Source organism: Pristiophorus japonicus, chromosome 14 (assembly GCF_044704955.1).
Source record: "Pristiophorus japonicus isolate sPriJap1 chromosome 14, sPriJap1.hap1, whole genome shotgun sequence".
Lineage (NCBI taxonomy): Eukaryota > Metazoa > Chordata > Chondrichthyes > Pristiophoridae > Pristiophorus > Pristiophorus japonicus.
Window position 1 is genome coordinate 176,446,331 of NC_091990.1, and position 19,695 is coordinate 176,466,025.

Sequence of the window (19,695 nt, forward strand, 5' to 3'; positions counted from 1 at the left end):
TTCTGTTGTTGCTTCATTTTTATGATAACCCCACCAACTAGCAAATACATGGGATATGTTTCTAAAAGGACAAGCAACCAACTTATAATGCATATAGATGACATATAATTGTTTTGTGTACTGGTCAATCTGAATTGCATTACCAGTTAGATTTCTTCCACAAACATCCAAATCTAGATCAGTGTGGAATTTAGCTTTAGAGTCCATCCTTGTAAAGAAATCGTTTTCACCTCACTTTTAACATTCATTAACAATAATGTTGTTTAAACTGGCAGTCACAGCCACAAAATGAACAAACCTGTTTGGCATTTTGAAGTGATGATTGCTATCCAGTATCACTTTTGTGTATGAGTCACACTTCAAGATTTAAAGGGCACAAAAGCAGGTCTAAAAGCAGAATATATCTGGGTTTTTTTTACTATCATTACATTGCAGTGCTAAGTGAATACCTGTCTAAATTGTCATTTTGTTTTATTGCAGATTATTGTAGGCGTGATTCTTCTCTACTCCCTCCTTGGAATTAGTGCCTTAATTGGAGCAACGGTGATAGCAGTGCTGGCCCCTGTCCAGTATTTTGTAGCGACCAAATTCTCTCAGGCCCAGAGAAGCACATTGGTGAGTATCACTTAAATAAAAAAATGACCCTATAATACGTCTTAGCTTTCGGCTAATGCTGATTTGTTTATCAAAATTATTTTTGTTCCTTTTATCTCTTTCACACCCACTAAGCAGGTAAACAAGAGACCTGATCCCAAAGTTATGTCTTTGCTGCACTGTCATTATCATAGGCAGTCCCTCGGAATCGAGGAAGACTTGCTTCCATTCTAAAAATGAGTTCTTAGGTGACTGAACAGTCCAATACGAGAACCACAATCTCTGTCTCAGGTGGGACAGACAGACAGGGAAAGGGTGGGTGGGGCTGGTTTGCCGCACGCTCTTTCCGCTGCCTGTGCTTGATTTCTGCATGCTCTCAGCGATGAGACTCGAGGTGCCCAGCGCCCTCCCGGATGCTCTTCCTCCACTTAGGGCGGTCTTTGGCCAGGGATTCCCAGGTTGGGTGAGGATGTAGCATTTTATCAGGGAGGCTTTGTGGGTGTCTTTGAAACGTTTCCTCTGCCCACCTTGGGCTCGTTTGCCATGAAGGAGTTCCAAGTAGAGCGCTTGCTTTGGGAGTCTCGTGTCCGGCATGCGGACAATGCGGCCCGCCCAGCTGCTCTGTAACCACTTACTAGTGGGTCGGGTGCACGTGAGCAGCACAGGTTAGTCTCGATGCCAGTTCAACCATTCTGAGGGAAACATCTTTGAATTGGTACCTCCCTTTAATAACCCAAACATGAAAGAAGCTTTGTTATGTGAAGAATTGGGGCCATGAGCCCACTTCTGTCACTTTGTGGCACAGAATGATAGCGCATCAAACTGCGCTGCTCCACAAATCCCCAGTTCAATTGAACGAAGGACCAATAATACATATATCTCGGAGTAATAATAGGGAATATTTGGATGTCAGAGGTTGTCAGATCCTTAAACTTCTGAACCTACACATTTTAAGGTTACTTGGGAAAATGATATAATAATTTGCTATTATATGGGTTTTTTTTTAAATAAAATTAAAATACTTTTAAATATAAGGGGGATGCAATGCTAGCTCAGTGTACTGTAGTACCTGTGTGTCATGCCACAGAGTGGTGGGATACTGGTTTACTCCACCATTCCACTAGTGTCTATTTCAGCTACGTTGCTGTGAAAATATACTGAGTGGAAGCTGTTATGTAATGATGTGTGTATCGTCCCAGTATCTTAAATGTAATGTAAGTACTATGCCACACCACAGAGGGCGCTGCGGTGGGAAACCCTGGTAGTACCTGTAATAAGGACTATATAAGGCTGACCACCACACCTGGGAGGCACTCTGGAGCTGAACAATAAAGGACGAAGGTCACAGCAGTTAGACTTACACCAGACTGTGTGAAGTCAGTGATTTGTGTGCTACATACACCACATTATACACCACAGAAGCAAACATTTTACCACAAGGATGTAAAACTGGATGGATTCCCAGCCCTTTTTCACATAGCTCCTTGCAGCTAAGAACACCTCTAACAGAATTCTGAGGGCAAGCCACCTGACTTCACGCATGACACACAGGCACTACAGTAAACTGAGCTAGCATTGCATCCCCCTCATATTCAAAATTATTTTTATTTTATTTAAAAAAAACATATAATAGCAAATTATTATATCGTTTACCCAAGTAACCTTAAAATGCGTAGGTTCAGAAGTTTAAGGATCTGACAACCTCTGACATCCAAATACTCCCTATTATTACTCTGAGATATATGTATTATTGGTCCTACGTTCAGTTGAACTCGGGATTTGTGGAGCAGCGCAGTTTGATGCGCTATCATTCTGTGCCACAAAGTGATAGAAGTGGGCTCATGGCACCAATTCTTCACATAACAAAGCTCCTTTCATGTTTGGGTCATTAAAGGGAAGTACCAATTCAAAGATGTTTCTCTCAGAATGGTTGAACTGGCATCGAGACTAACCTGTGTTGCTCACGTGCACCCAACCCACTAGTAAGTGGTTACAGAGCAGCTGGGCGGACCGCATTGTTCGCATGCCGGACACGAGACTCCCAAAGCAAGTCTTCCATCATTCTGTAGCTGGGGGAGAAAACAAAAGTATTCAGACCCTCACATAAAACAAATAAGCCCAACTAAGTTGGGTTTATTTTTCTTTTACGAAAAATAGGAATCTACATCCCAAATGCTTAATCTTGCTAGAAATGGAAAGTAATACATTTGCTGATAAATGGATAGGAAAATTGAAATAAATTTGGAACATAAAAAAACCCTATTACTTAAGAACATAAGAAATAGGAGCAGGAGTAGGCCATTTGGCCCGTCGAGTCTGCTCCACCATTTAATAAGATTATGGCTGATCTGATCTTGGCCTCAACTCCACTCCCCTGCCCACTCTCCATAACCCTTAACTCCCTTATTGCTCAAAAATCTGTCTATCTCCACCTTAAATATATTCATTAACCCAGCCTCCACAGCTGTCTAGGGCAGATGACCAAAAGCTTGACCAAAGAGGTAGATTTTAAGGAGCATATTAAAAGAGGAAAGAGAGGTGGAGAGGTTTAGGGAGGGAATTCCAGAGCTTAGGGCCTAGGCAGCTGAAGACACAGCCACCAATGGTTGAGTGATTAAAATCAGGGATGCTCAAGAGGTCAGAATTAGAGAAGTGCAAATATCTCGTGGGGGGTTGTGGGCCTGGAGAAGATTACAGAGATAGGGAGGGGCGAGGCCATGGCGGGATTTGAAAACAAGGAGGAGAATTTAGCCATAATGTTACCCCCTGCATTGGTGATGAGTGTGAAAGGAATGGCTTGGTTATTGTACCGATGCTTTATGGTGTTGGTGTGGGGTGGTGCCAACCTAGCGCATCATGTGGGGCTCATCGTGGTCCGATTCTAAGGACCAAGGTGAGACAGTATAAATGGCACCCATGCTGATGGGATAGATGGCAGGTGAAGTACAGATGACAGAAGCAATCTATCATTGGTGAGAGAGGTAATGAGGTGAAACTGGATGGAGACTTGAGGAAAGACTTGCAGCATGCTGAATCTGTTGTGGAAATGCAGCGAGGAACAGCTTGTGGCTGAGGAAAGTGATGATCTGTCAGGTGGGAGCTTTTACTGTACATTTGAAGCTGTCAAGTAGTCAGCGGGAGCAATGACCACTGAACTCCCGCCTCAGGTTGACAGACATGGTCACCAAACAGCGTGGTTCCTGTGACCATGAAGTTAAAGTAAAACGTAAGGTAAAAAAGCCAGTTAAGGGTTTGGTAAGTACATTATAATTAGTTTAATTTGGTCGCCGCCGCTGCCTGTCAGGTCTGCTCAGCGCTGACAGACCCGACATTGGGAAAGGTACATTGTGGAGGGTTGACAGCGGGTTCCCGACCCGCTGTCAAAAGAAAACACTTTCCCAGCCGACCTGCCACTGATCCCACCCGCTGACACTCTGGAAAATTCCAACCAATTTTCAGGTCCATGACCTTTCATCAGAACTGGAAAAGTGAGAGATGTAACAGGTTTTAAACAAGTCATAGGCCCTCGAAAGGAAGATGACTTGCTTCCATGCTGAAAAGGTGTTTCAATGAAGAACCTAATATTCCAGATCCCGAACTACATGTTGAGGGGTGGAAGATGCCTTTGGGTGGATTTTTTTAACATGTGGTGGCCATTTCACACCAGCCACCACACGGGCTTGACAGAGCTAGGTCTTAGTCCAGTGACAAGGGTTAACCAGGACGACAGGAGACCTGCTCTGCTGCACGGACCTAGTGCGCACACATATCGCAGTGTGGGCTGGCCCGTGCTGCCCCTGGGCCCTCGCCTCTTCTGGGCCCCGAACTCACGCCTCTCCTGGGCCCCGATCACTTCCCTCAACGAACTTAAGCAAGTGCAGAGGCAGGGAAAGGAGGGAGGGGAGGAAGAACAAAAGGGTAGGTCTGTGATAAGGTGGAAGGCAGGAGAGGTTAAATGACAAAATGGTGCAAAGGCTAAAGGGGATGATAATGGGACAAGAAACAAAAGATGGTTCCAGAGGAGGTGTAAATGGGAATCAACATATAGTTCAACAAATTCAGATCATAACCTCTGCCCTCATTTTTTTGGACGGCAACTGTTGCTGATACTGCTGATATTCCCATTTACACCTCCTCTAGATATCAGTTCTCAACATCTGTGGTGCCGTTGGCAAGAATTCAAAGTGGTGTGAAGAGATCTTCCACTGCATGTTTTAGTGTACTTGGGTGTTATACTATGATTTCTTGTGTGTATACTTAGGAAACATGCTGTACATCTACGTGAAAATGCCAGCATAACTGCACCGTAACCATCCTCTGTAAAATGAGTTTGAGTTGCCCTCTCCCTAACTCTGAAACCTGCTCCCGTCATACAACCCTTCGAGAGGTCTGCCTTCCTCCAATTCTGGCCTCTTGTGCAGCCCTGACCTCCTTCGTCCCACCATTGGCGGCCGTACCTTCAGTTGTCTAGGCCCTTAGTTCTGTGATTCTCTCCCTAAACTGTTCCATCTCTCCACCTCTCTGCCTCTCTCTCCTCCTTTAAGACGCTCCTTAAAACCTACCTCATTGACCAAGCCACTTGTCCTAATGTCTTCTTATTGGCTTGGTGTCAACTTTTTCTGATTACACTCCTGTGAGGTGCCTTGGGACATTTTACTATATTAAAGGTGCTATATAAATGCAAGTTGTGTGTTGTTGTTGAGTCAATCTAAGCACAATTCCTACCTGGCAGACCAAAAGCTGCCTATAATTCAACAAATATTCCAGTAGCATTCTGGGAGATTATTAAAGTGTGAAATATGAGGACTGGTGCTTTTTGGAGTACATTTCTCTTCTCAGGGTAAAGCACATAGTTGGATCAGAACAGAGTAAGTTTTATTTTACATATGCCTATGCTACTTAACCTGGGAGTGCTTGGTGCTGACATTTGTTACAAAAGTGTGAATGTACTCCATTCACCAACAATGAATTTTCTAACCTTCATGAGCCAAAAAAAAAAGTAAAGAAATGAATTTGAAAGAAAAGGACACCATCACATACCATGGTTGAGATAATCAACAGGGCTGACAGACAGTTCTGCTGCTTCGATGTTCTTGTTAGATTAATTTGTCCTTCTCCAGGTTCAGCCATTAATTGTCCTTCCTATTGCAGGATTATTCAAGTGAGCGTTTGAGAAAAACTACTGAACTGCTGCGAGGAATCAAATTACTTAAACTCTATGCTTGGGAGCAAATCTTCCATAAGAGTGTGGAAGAGACTCGACACAAGGAGCTAACAAGTCTCAAATCCTTTGCCCTCTACACCTGCATATCTAGTAAGAATCAGTTCCCATTTCATTTTAAAAGGTGCAATGTCACTTTGATGTTTGCTTATTTTTATTTTTATTGCACTTATTCATCAAACTTGATTGAAACTGTTTCTTTATTCTTTACACTCCATAGAACTTGGATAAGATAAGTCATGCAACCAAAACAGGACTGCTTTTTTTTAAAAAAAAGGTCGACTTGTGTAGCAACCTACAGGAAGCATTTTATAATCGGGTTTAGTTATAACAATGTATAGCCCCCTTCTCTTTACAGGAGATGACATGGTTGGGAAATCATTCCTTCTTTAATTATTGAAGGGATCTTCAGTTTAGACATGAGTAGTAATGTGAATATGGTGACCCTGAACAGACTTCTGGAAGGTCGGAACTAATCTCACTGCTCCTTTCATAAAGAAAATAAGGATGGCAAAGTTAATTGTATATATCTTTCTTATATATGAACACGTCACCAGTAAATAAATTGTGAATCATGTGGAGTCATCATGTGCAAGACCCCTTTTGACATTTGACTTTGTCCCAGTATCTGATCAACTCTGTCAGAAACTTGTTGGTCCATAGTGATTCATTTTTATATTCCTTAATTGCACATCATAACTGAAAATATCTTCTTGCCTTACAAAAGATCAAATATTTTAACATGAAGGTTGTTATATCACACCTATTCTCTCCCTAAAGTGTTACTATTTGGCAGTCGATCTTGGTCGCTGATTGCAGTGCGGGCAGGCACAGCAGGAGGGCGAAGGAGCGGCAAGAGTTTGTAGAGGGAAGTGACCGGGACCCAGGAGAGGCGTGAGTCTGGGGCCCAGAAGAGGCGAGGGCCCAGGGGCAGCACGGGCCAGCCCACACTGCGATATGTGTGTGCTCACTAGGTCCGTGCAGCAGAGCTGATCTCCAGTCGTCTTGGATAACCCTTGCCACTGGACCAAGACCTAGCTCTGTCAAGCCCGTGTGGTGGCTGGTGTGCAACGGCCACCACACGTTAAAAAAATCCACGCACAGACATCTTCCACCCTTCAACATGTAGTTCGGGATCTGGAATATTAGGTCCTTCATTGAAACACCTGTGAACTTATCCCTTTTTTGGTGTGGAAGCAAGTCATCCTCGCTTCGAGGGACTGCCTATGATGATGATTCTGTCCTATTAATAGCAATCATAATAAATAAACATAAGGGGCTAGTTATAAAACAAGTATAAAAGGACTGTTAAAAATAAAGTAAAAATAACAACTATTAAGGATGAATTAAACTGCCTGTACAGCAATATACACAGCATCCAAAATAAAACAGGGGAACTGGAGGCGGTAATCCATAGCGAGCAATCAGATGTAGTAGGAATAACTGAAACATGGCTATATAAAGAACAGGACTGGCAACAAAATATTGCAGTTTATAACATAATCATAAAGGATAGGAAAGGAAGAAGAAGGTGGGGTTACTGTACTGAACAGAGATAATAGAAAGGCAGTAGTAAAAAACGAAATAACTAACAGAAGGATAGAAACAGAATCCATATGTATTGCAATAAAAACAAGAAGGGATTGATCACGCTAATAGGGGTATACTACAGACCATCTAATAGTGGAAATTGGTGGAGGGAGAAATATGTAAGCAAATATATGAAATGAGCAAAGGATCTATATAGAGTAATAATCGTGTGAGATTTTAACTACCCCCAAATGAGCTGGCAAGAAGAGATAGCAAAAGGGGTACAGGAAATGGTGTTTTTACAATGTGTGCAGGACTACTTTATTATCCCGTATGTAAAATTCCCAACAAGAGAGGGAGCACTGGATCTAATAATGGAAAATGAACCAGAACAGATACGAGAAGTAAGCGTACGGGAACAACTGGGCAACAGCAATAACAACATAATGTTTAAGATAAAGATTGAGGGCTCGAAATTGGGTCCCGCTGTTTTTGAAGCGGTGTCACCGCCTGAGTGCTGATTTTACCGCCGGGCGTTAGGTGCAGCCTCAAAGTTCTAATTTCAGTTTTTACGCCCAAAGATGAGAGAGCAGCACTAAAAGGTGGCGTTGCACACTCATCTCGGGCGGGAGTTCAGGGGGCTTACTCATTTTCCTGACGGGAGGCTGCCACCATGCTAGAAAAAAACGGGAAGAAAAGAACTAAAACTTCTCCAATCCACACACACACACACACACACAAACATGCTGAAATAAATAAAGAGAAAAACTTACCTTCCTTTCTGGGTGATTCTGCCCGAGATCCGCTCTTTTACGACAACTTTTTCCTGGCTGTACCGCTGCCTGTTTGTACGGCAACCGTACAAAGCAAATGTAGCGACAGGCATTAAAGAGGCGTTGTACACTGGATGACATCACCACGCAGGAGGCGTTAGCTGGCGCAGTGTTAACTCTTGGCGCCTCTGCCAAAGAGCCGACTGAATTTAGGTTGCGGCATCAACACCGCTTACCGACGACGGTGGGCATTTGACGGCCGTTAGCCGCTTCCCGCGCGCAGTAACAGGTGACGTCCACAACCCAATTTCAACCCCTGAGAATGGAATGGAATAAACTGGAAAATTTTACTGACAAAGAAATAAAGCAGCAGTGGGAAGCATTTAAAACAGTGATCAATCGAGTTCAGGGGATACACGTCCCACTAAAGAGAAAGAATAAGCTTGCCAATAATGACACACCATGGATGAATCAATAAATAAGGGCAAAATTAAAACTAAACAAAAAGGCATACACTAAGTACATAGACAAAAAAGGAGAGGATCACAAAAGAAAATACAAAAAGGTTAGGAAAGAAATGTTTAAAAAAATTAGGAAGGAAAAGAGAAATTACAAAATTAAATTAGCGAGGAATATAAAAAGAAATAGTAAAGTTTTCTGCAGACACATAAATAACAAAAGAAAAATCAGGATAGGGATAGGGCCACTTAGAGATACACATGATAAACTCTCAGATAATGACAGTAAAATGGCAGAAATTTTAAATACTTACTTTGCCTCAGTATTTACCAAGGAGACTAATATGGCGGGCATGACATTAGAAGAAGAGATCAAAGAAGATATATAGAAATTTAAGATAGAAAGGGGGAGAAAATTAATAAACGAGTCAAACTTACAAAGGATAAAAACCCTGGTCTGGATGAATTGCGTAGGCGTATATTCAAAGAGGTTAGGGAAGAGATAACAATGCCACTATTACATATGTATATATAAATTGATGTATATATAAAAGAGGGAGCAGCGTGCGGCGGCATACCACTGCAGGAGGGCGACGGCTCCAAAGCCAGGTCACTGATTGCAGTGCGGGCAGGCACAGCAGGAGGGCGAAGAAGCGGCAAGAGTCCGGAGAGGGATGTGACCGGGGCCCAGGAGAGGCGTGAGTCTGGGGCCCAGAAGAGCCGAGGGCCCAGGGGCATCACGGGACAGCCCACACTGCGATATGTGTGTGCACTAGGTCCGTGCAGCAGAGCTGGTCTCCAGTCGTCTTGAATAGCCCTTGCCACTGGACCAAGACCTAGCTCTGTCAAGTCCGTGTGGTGGCTGGTGTGCAACGGCCACCACACGTTAAAAAAATCCACGCACAGGCATCTTCCACCCTCCAAGGTGTAGTTCAGGATCTGGAATATTAGGTCTTTCATTGAAACACCTGTGAACTCATCTCTTTTTGGCGTGGAAGCAAGTCATCCTCGCTTCGAGGGACTGCCTATGATGATGATGATATAAATTGATTAGAAAAGGGAATAGAACCAGAGGGCTGATAGACAGCTAATGTGATTCCTTTACTTAAAATGGGAGATAGAATAATCCAGGGAACTGTAGATAAATTAGCTTAACATTGGTGGTAGGATAGATAATGGAATCCCTACTCAAAGATATAATATAACAACATCTAGAAACTGAAAATATGATAAAGAATAGTCAGCTCATGTGTCAAAAGGGTAGGTCATGCTTGACAAACCTTATTGATTTTTTGTAGAAGTATCAGAAAGGATAGACGAGGGTAATGCAGTAGGCGTAATATAGTTGAATTTCCAAAAGGCCTTCAATAAGTTAGCACACAGTCGTCTCATGGCTAAGGTCAGAACATGTGGAGTCAGGGGAAAAGCAGTAAAATGGATCGCAAGCTGACTACAAAACAGAAACAGAGAGTAAGGGTGAAAGGTAGGTACTCAGTCTGGCAAAAGATGGGAAGCGGTTTTGCAGAAGGATCGGTGTTGGGACCACTGTTATTCACTATTTACTTAAACAGTTTGGACTTGGGAATCGGAAGTATTCCAAATTTGCAGACGACATTGGGGAGGTACAGTTACTACAGAGGAGAACTGTGACAAAATGAACAAAGACATTAATAAATTTGCAGGATAGGCATGTAATTGGCAAATTAACTTCAACATAGATAAGTGTGAAATGATACATTTTGGTCAGAAGAATAAGGAGGCTACATACTCCTTAGAAAATGTGTCTAAATGAGGTAGAGGAGCAGAAGGATCTGGGGCTATGGAAACACAAATCACTAAAATTAGTAACGGAGGTTAATAAGGATATAAAGAAGAAAATAAAGCACTGGGGTTCATTTATAGAGGGATAGAATTGAAAAGCAGAGAAGTTATGTAAACTTGCATAGAACCTTGATTCGATCACAATTGAAATACTGTGAACAGTTCTGGTCTCTATTAATTAAAAAAAGGGATATGGAGGCAGTGGAGAAGGTGCAAAAAAGATTTAATAGGATGATACCAGAGATTATACCGATCAGGAAAGTACAATGTTTACATTGTACATTAATGATTTAGATGAGGGGATTAAATGTAGTATCTCCAAATTTGCAGATGACACTAAGTTGGGTGGCAGTGTGAGCTGCGAGGAGGATGCTATGAGGCTGCAGAGCAACTTGGATAGGTTAGGTGAGTGGGCAAATGCATGGCAGATGAAGTATAATGTGGATAAATGTGAGGTTATCTACTTTGGTGGTAAAAACAGAGAGACAGACTATTATCTGAATGGTGACAGATTAGGAAAAGGGGAGGTGCAACGAGACCTGAGTGTGATGGTACATCAGTCATTGAAGGTTGGCATGCAGGTACAGCAGGCGGTTAAGAAAGCAAATGGCATGTTGGCCTTCGTAGCGAGAGGATTTGAGTACAGGGGCAGGGAGGTGTTACTACAGTTGTACAGGGCCTTGGTGAGGCCACACCTGGAGTATTGTGTACAGTTTTGGTCTCCTAACTTGAGGAAGGACATTCTTGCTATTGAGGGAGTGCAGCGAAGGTTCACCAGACTGATTCCCGGGATGGCGGGACTGACATATCAAGAAAGACTGGATCAACTGGGCTTGTATTCACTGGAGTTCAGACGAATGAGAGGGGATCTCATAGAAACGTTTAAAATTCTGACGGGTTTAGACAGGTTAGATGCAGGAAGAATGTTCCCAATGTTGGGGAAGTCCAGAACCAGGGGTCACAGCCTAAGGACAAGGGGTCAGCCATTTAGGACCGAGATGAGGAGAAACTTCTTCACCCAGAGTGTGGTGAACCTGTGGAATTCTCTACCACAGAAAGTTGTTGAGGCCAATTCATTAAATATATTCAAGAAGGAGTTAGATGTAGTTCTTACTACTAGGAGGATCAAGGGGTATGGCGAGAAAGCAGGGATGGGGTACTGAAGTTGCATGTTCAGCCATGAACTCATTGAATGGCGGTGCAGGCTCGAAGGGCCGAATGGCCTACTCCTGCATCTATTTTCTATGTTTCTATGTTTCTATGTTTCTATTGAACAGACTGGGGCTCTTTTCTCCAGAAAACAGATAACAGGGGTGACCTGATAGCGGTCTTTAAGGGGAGACCACAACTAGGAGTCATAAATATAAAATAGTCACTAATAAATCCAATAGGGAATTCAGGAGAAACTTCTTTACACGGAGAGTGGTTAAAATGTGGAACTCGCCACTACAAGGAGTAGTTGAGGCAACTAGCACAGATGCATTTAAGGCGAAGCTAGATAAACACATGAGGAAGAAAGGAATAGAAGGATATGTTGATGGGGTTAGATGAAGGATGGTGGGAGGAGGCTCATGTGGAGCATAAACACCGGCACGGTCCTGTTGGGCTGAATGGCCCTATTTCTGTGCTGTAAATACTATATAACAACCTTTACATGTCGAGATAGGGCTTTATTATGTTCATGTGATAGACCCAGCCCCTGTGTAGTCAATTGCATATCTTGACCAGATAGCTTACCTCACTGTGTCATTCCACCACTGTGTACGGACCTGCTGAGTGAGCCCGCAACTTTTTGCACTTTCCTCAGAATAGCACACACATGTCTACCTATTACTCCCGGTGCTTTGTACTTTTCTAAAATTACTTTCTTCCTGGTATTAAAGAATTGTTTCATTAGTAAAATAAAAGTTCCTAATCAATAGGCCATTCCAAACCCTACCAAGCTCACAAATAAATGTACATTGTGAATTAGCTTTTAGCCAATATTTTGATCAGATATGCTAAATCGTGGGTGAACAATGTGAAGCACTGCAGCAAAATGGTTCCAAAATATCAGTGAACACAAATTGGTGCGCGGGGTGCTGACTTTTTAAATTTTGAAAAGTTAGCGCCAGTCACAAATGAATCTTAACTTCTAAGTTGGGCTTTAGCGCCCCAGGAAGGAAGGGGAACGGTAAATCAAGCGCTAATGACCTCAGTGGAGTGCTCCAGGGGCGCTAACACCAGAGCATTACACAGTTTCAGGTGACTTGCATTCAGCAATCGTCCTTCAATCCTTCACACTGGCTCATTCCAGCTCTTAAAGGGGACGTTCTATCAAGTTGCAGCTGCTCATTTTCAGCAGTTCTGCATCTGAAGGAGGCCTGAGAGGAACTGCAATAACTTTTTGCTATGGCTGCTGCTAATCCAGCTGTAAGGGAGGGAGATCGCCGTTTCAATGACGTAGCATTGGTGGCGGCGGTCGAGCAAAGGAGAAAAGCACTGCTCCCAGCAAGTGGAAGGAGGCCATTAGGAACATAGAAACATAGAAAATAGGTGCAGGAGTAAGCCGTTCGGCCCTTCGAGCCTGCACCGTCATTCAATAAGATCATGGCTGATCATTCCCTCAGTACCCCTTTCCTGCTTTCTCTCCATACCCCTTGATTTCTTTAGCCATAAGGGCCATATCTAACTCCCTCTTGAATATATCCAATGAACTGGCATCAACAACTCTCTGCGGCAGGGAATTCCACAGGTTAACAACTGTCTGCGTGAAGAAGTTTCTCCTCATCTCAGTCCTAAATGGCCTACCCCTTATCCTAAGACTATGTCCCCTGGTTCTGGACTTCCCCAACATCGGGAACATTCTACCTGCATCTAACCTGTCCAGTCCCGTCAGAATCTTGTATGTTTCTATGAGATCCCCTCTCATCCTTCTAAACTCCAGTGAATAAAGGCCCAGTTGATCCAGTCTCTCCTCATATGTCAGTCCAGCCATCCCTGGAATCAGTCTGGTGAACCTTCGCTGCACTCTCTCAATAGCAAGAACGTCCTTCCTCAGATTAGGAGACCAAAACTGAACACAATATTCCAGGTGAGGCCTCACCAAGGCCCTGTACAACTGCAGTAAGACCTCCCTGCTCCTATACTCAAATCCCCTTGCTATGAAGGCCAAAATACCATTTGCCTTCTTCACCGCCTGCTGGACCTGCATGCCAACTTTCAATGACTGATGAACCATGACACCCGGATCTCGTTGCACCTCCCCTTTTCCTAATCTGCCGCCATTCAGATAATATTCTGCCTTTGTGTTTTTGCCCCCAAAATGGATAACCTCACATTTATCCACATTATACTGCATCTGCCATGCATTTGCCCACTTACCTAACCTGTCCAAGTCACCCTGCAGCCTCTTAGCGTCCTCCTCACAGCTCACACCGCCACCCAGTTTAGTGTCATCTGCAAACTTGGAGATATTACACTCAATTCCTTCATCTAAATCGATAATGTATATTGTAAAGAGCTGGGGTCCCAGCACTGAGCACTGCGACACTCCACGAGTCACTGCCTGCCATTCTGAAAAGGACCCGTTTATCCTGACTCTCTGCTTCCTGTCTGCCAACCAGTTCTCTATCCACATCAGTACATTACCCCCAATACCATGTGCTTTGATTTTTCACATCAATCTCTTGTGCGGGACCTTGTCAAAAGCCTTTTGAAAGTCCAAGTACACCACATTCACTGGTTCTCCCATGTCCACTCTGCGAGTTACATCCTCAAAAGATTCCAGAAGATTCGTCAAGCATGATTTCCCTTTCATAAATCCATGCTGACTTGGACCAATCCTGTCACTGCTTCCAAATGGGCTGCTATTTCATCCTTAATGATTGATTCCAACATTTTCCCCACTATTGATGTCAGGCTAACCGGTCCATAATTACCCGTTTTCTCTCTCCCTCCTTTTTTAAAAAGTGGTGTTACATTAGCTACCCTCCAGTTCATAGGAACTGATCCAGAGTTGATAGACTGTTGGAAAATGATCACCAATGCTTCCACTATTTCTAGGGCCACTTCCTTAAGTACTCTGGAATGCAGACTATCAGGCCCCCGGGATTTATCGGCCTTCAAGCCGTCAATTTCCCTAACACAATTTCCCGCCTAATAAGGATATCCTTCAGTTCCTCCTTCTCATGAGACCCACTATCCCCTCGTACATTCGGAAGGTTATTTGTGTCTTCCTTCGTGAAGACAGAATCAAAATATTTGTTCAATTGGTCTGCCATTTCTTTGTTCCTCATTATAAATTCACCTGAATACGACTGCAAGGGACCTACATTTGTCTGCACAAATCTTTTTCTCTTCACATATTTATAGAAGCTTTTGCAGTCAGTTTTTATGTTCCCTGCAAGCTTCCTCTCGCACTCTATTTTCCCCCTCTTAATTAAACCCTTCGTCCTCCTCTGTTGAATTCTAAATTTCTCCCAGTCCTCAGGTTTGTTGCCTTTTCTGGCCAATTTATATGCCTCTTCCTTGGATTTAACATTATCCTTAATTTCCCTTGTTAGCCACGGTTGAGCCACCTTCCCCATTTTATTTTTTACTCCAGACAGGAGTATACAATTGCTGAAGTTTATCCATGTGATCTTTAAATGTTTTCCATTGCTTATCCACCGTTAACCCTTTAAGTGTCCCTTGCCAGTCTATTCTAGCCAATTCACGTCTCATACCATCGAAGTTACCTTTCCTTAAGTTCAGGACCCAAGTTTCCGAATTAACTGTGTCACTCTCCATCTTAATAAAGAATTCTACCATATTATGGTCACTCTTCCCCAAGGGGCCTCGCACAACAAGCTTTCTAATTAGTCCCTTCTCATTACACATCACTCAGTCTAGGATGGCCAGCTTTCTAGTTGGTTCCTTGAAATATTGGTCTAGAAAACCATCGCTAATAGACTCCAGGAAATCCTCCTCCACCGCATTGCTACCAGTTTGGTTAGCCCAATCTATATGTCGATTAAAGTCGCCCATGATAACCTCTGAACCTTTATTGTACGCATCTCTAATTTCTTGTTTGATGCTGTCCCCAACCTTACTCCTACTGTTTGGTGGCCTGTACACAACTCCCACTAGCGTTTTCTGCCCTTTGGTATTCCGCAGTTCCACCCATACTGATTCCACATCATCCAGGTTAATGTCCCTCCTTACTATTGCATTAATTTCCTCTTTAACCAACAATGCCACCCCGCCTCCTTTTCCTCTCTGTCTATCCTTCCTAAATGTTGAATACCCCTGGATGTTGAGTTCCCAGCCTTGGTCACCCTGGAGCCATGTCTCTGTGATGCCAATTACATCATATCCGTTAACTGCTATCTGCGCAGTTAATTTGCCCACCTTATTCCGAATACTCCTCGCATTGAGGCTCAGAGCCTTCAGGTTTTTTATTTTAACACACTTTGCCCCTTTAGAATTTTGCTATAATGTGGTCCTTTTTGTTTTTTACCTTGGGTTTCTCTGACCTCCACTTTTACTATTCTCCATTCTATCTTTTGCTTCTGCCTCCATTTTATTTCCCTCTGTCTCCCTGCATAGGTTCCCATCCCCCTGCCATATTAGTTTAACTCCTCCCCAACAGCACGAGCAAACATATGTTCAGGGCAATGAGGAGGGAAGTAGCAGCGGGGATCTCGGCCAGCACTGTCATCCAACGCAGCCTCATGCAGTGCTGTAAGAAATTCAACAACCACAGTCAAGGTCAAGATGGTCAAGGTGAGTACATGCTTCAACAACTCCTACTTACCAGCCTCGCAACCTCTGTCTCTACACACTGCGCAAACCACCACTCCCCAACTAAACATGTGCAGCTACTCAAACTCACATCCTCATCTCACACCTTTTCTACATTCACAGCTATTCAACCACGGCAGGCATATCTCCCAGACACATAGCAGGACTCTGATTCACACCCATTCCTTTCTTTTACAGGCCAAGATGACACACAATAGGAGGGAGCAGCAGAGGACAGACAGGGGTGAACCTCAGCTCCAGCAGCTCTCAGACCTGGAGGAGCGAGTGCTGCATCTCATTGGGCAGCAGGTGGTGGGCACCGTAGTCGACGGCGACGTCAACCCCGCTGGGGGCAACAACGATATCTTTATACTCTCTCCATTTCTCATCCCACTTGCCTCTCACACCAGAAGGCTTTATCACTTTTCAGCTCCTGATACTGTCTGCCTTCCTTGCTCCATTCCTGCCTCCCTGCCCTCACTTTAACACGAGTTTTGTGCCTTTTTGGCTTTCAGATAATGAGCAAGCAGATGACCAGCCTGTCCCTGAGCCCGCCAATGATAGTGAAGAAGGAGAAGAGGAGGAGGACCCAAGCACCCCGTCACTGCATCTCTCACCCGCAGGCACCAGCTCAGAGACTGGCACTATGCATTCGTTAGAGGTTAGCTTAGTAGAGAGTAGCTTAGTAGCACTGGGTGATGCACCAGGGACTAGCGGGCTGCAGAAAGGCCATGGGGAAAGGGTAGCTCGGGAGCTGGCTCCCCGAAGGATGAGTTCGTGTGCGAGTTCTGCTCCTCAGGACTCAGATGAGGACCTCGATAGAGAGGCGTTCACAAGAAGGGTGATGGCCATGCATCTGACATGATAGATGCAGTGGGTGTCCGAGAGCCTCTCGGCAATAGTGAAGAGTGTGGAGGAGCCCACCTCCACTTTGGACAGAGCTCTGCGCACACCATTGAGCCCATCACTGCCAATGTGAAGATGATGGTGGACACCCAGAGAGTCCGTGGGGATCCAGACTTCATGACGCAGGCCATGGGCGATGTGGCAGCTTCCATTGCAGCACAGGCAGAAGCAACAAACCGTCTTAGTGCTGTAATGGTTGGTGGCATCAAAGTTCAGACCACTCTCATGCAGTCTCAGCTGGATGCTACGCGAGCTAAGACTGCTGCCATCGTCGCTGGGTCCACTACAATCGACCAGGGATCTCACAGTGTCGCAGTAGGCCACCAATCTGTGTTCCAGCACATTGGGAGGGATGCTGAGGTGCTTCCCCGGGGGAGTGGCAGTGAGTCAGTGGAGCAGGAACCTGCTGTCCTCTCTCATGATGACATAGAAACATAGAAAATAGATGCAGGAATAGGCCATTTGGCCCTTCGAGCCTGCACCACCATTCAATAAGATCATGGCTGATCATTCACCTCAGTACCCCTTTCCTGTTTTCTCTCCATACCCCGTGATCCCTTTAGCCGTAAGGGTTATATCTAACTCCCTCTTGAATATATCCAATGAACTCGCATCAACAACTCTCTGCGGTAAGGAATTCCACAGGTTAACAACTCTCTGGGTGAAGAAGTTTCTCCTCATCTCAGTCCTAAATGGCTTACCCCTTATCCTTAGACTCTGACCCTTGGTTCTGGACTACCCCAACATCGGGAACATTCTTCCCGCATCTAACCTGTCCAGTCCCGTCAGAATCTTCTATGTTTCTATGGGATCCCCTCTCATCCTTCTAAATTCCAGTGAATATAGGCCCAGTCGATCGACAGCATTCATGAGCTCACCACTGCCACTCTGCCATTGCCCTTGTCATCCAGCCAACCCAGACTGCCACTGCCCAGCCTGAGGTGGTGCCAGAGTTAGCCCAGAGCTGGTCGAGGGCATCCTACAAGGCCACCTGTAGTTTCTGAGCCTGACACTCAGCAACCTTCCACCAGCCGTGCTGCAGACACAGGGGACACACTACAAAGGAACATTAGAATCAGTATAGCCAGTATTAAGAGGGGATATCAGATTTTGCAGAAGGGTGATTAGTAAATGTAATTGTTGTTTATAATTGTGGTGAATGTTATGAGATAACATTTTAATTGGGATGTTGCATATTTAGTGCTGACTCTCATTTCAGTTTTGGGGCTGTGGTATAGAAGAGGAAACTGATGTGCTGATGGGAACGTGCAGAGCAACCGGGAAATGGGCTGGAATTCATTGGAACCGAAGTCTGATGAGGCGGTCGCGGACCACCCTTGCAGAATGCCGAATGAGTGGCTGCCTCCTCCGTCACTGCTGTTGCTGCTCCTCCTCCTTCTCGTCCTCCTCCTGCTCCTTCTCCTCCTCCTGAGGTGGTGGAGATATGCCTGGTCGAATTGGCTGCACCCACATGATGGTAAAGTTGTGTAGCCTGCAGCAGATGATGTCAAAAAGGGACACCCGCTCAGCCAAGTACTGGAGGACTCTTCCCGAGTCATCAAGGCAGCGGAACCGTTGCTTGAGCACTCCGATGGTCTGCTCGATGATGTACCTGGTGGCAGCATGGTTCTTGTTATGCAAGTGCTGGGCAGGAGTGTTGGAGTTGTGGAGGGGAATCATGAGCCTGGTGGAGAATGGATAGTCCTTGTCTCCAACCAGCCAGCCGCGAGCTTGATGTGGTGGCTGGAAGCGAGCAGGCACACCGGTCTGATACAGGAGGAAGGCATCATGGCTGCTGCCATGATAGCGGGCATTGACGGTGAGGATTCGGCATGTGTGGTCACACACCAACTGCACATTCAGTGAGTGGGAGCCTTTCTGGTTATGGACTACCTCAGGATTGCGATGCGATGCCCTCAAAGTGACATGGCTGCAGTCAATGGCGCCCTGCACTGTGGGGAAGCCCGCTCTCCTGACAAAGCCACATGCACGCTCGCGCTGCTTCTCTCTGGTCATAGAGAGGGAAATGTAACCCCTTCTCCTTCTGTCGAGAGCATCTGTGACCTCACGGATGCAGCAATGGACAGCAAATTTAGAGTTGGAGATGTCACTTGTTGCACACTGGAAGGATCCATTGGCATAGAAATTGAGTGCACTGGTGACCTTGACTGCTACTGAGCGAGCCGTCTTCAGCCTGGCCTGAGGCTCCAGGTCTAGTTGCAGGAGGTGGCAGAGCTCGGTGACCATGACTTGCATAAGCACAGCCTTTGAACTCATTGTTCCTCAGTGAAATTGATGTAGGAGAACTGCGGCCGGAATACCCTGGGAGGGTAAGGTATTCCTTGTTGGCCCTCCCCCCTCTGGCCATATTTTGCTGTCTTTATCTCTGCCTAAGTTGCCTCCAACAGTGACGTTGAAGCACAAATTCCAGTACCAACACAGCCCCCATAAATAATATAAATGTTGGACTTTCAAATGTGCCCTCAATGAAAGTCACAAATCTTTAATAGCCGGAACACTCCTTCAACTGAAAATCGGTGAAATCTGTCAAAACACCTGTCTGCCTATTTGGAGCTAAGCATCAACTATTGTTGGCCGACTAAAACTTTACCCGATGCTGGTGCCTTTA

General features: G+C 44.8%; 1 protein-coding gene across 7 annotated transcripts in view; it reads left to right on the top strand.

Annotated features, from left to right (window-relative positions):
- Window positions 1-19,695, top strand: part of abcc8 (ATP-binding cassette, sub-family C (CFTR/MRP), member 8) — a 349,595-nt gene that overhangs the window by 177,293 nt on the left and 152,607 nt on the right. For all 7 annotated transcript variants that reach the window (XM_070899879.1, XM_070899873.1, XM_070899876.1 and 4 more), the window contains exons 10-11: window positions 481-615; window positions 5,746-5,908. In XM_070899879.1, the coding sequence (XP_070755980.1) occupies window positions 481-615; window positions 5,746-5,908 (298 nt within the window). The remainder of the gene's footprint in view (window positions 1-480; window positions 616-5,745; window positions 5,909-19,695) is intronic.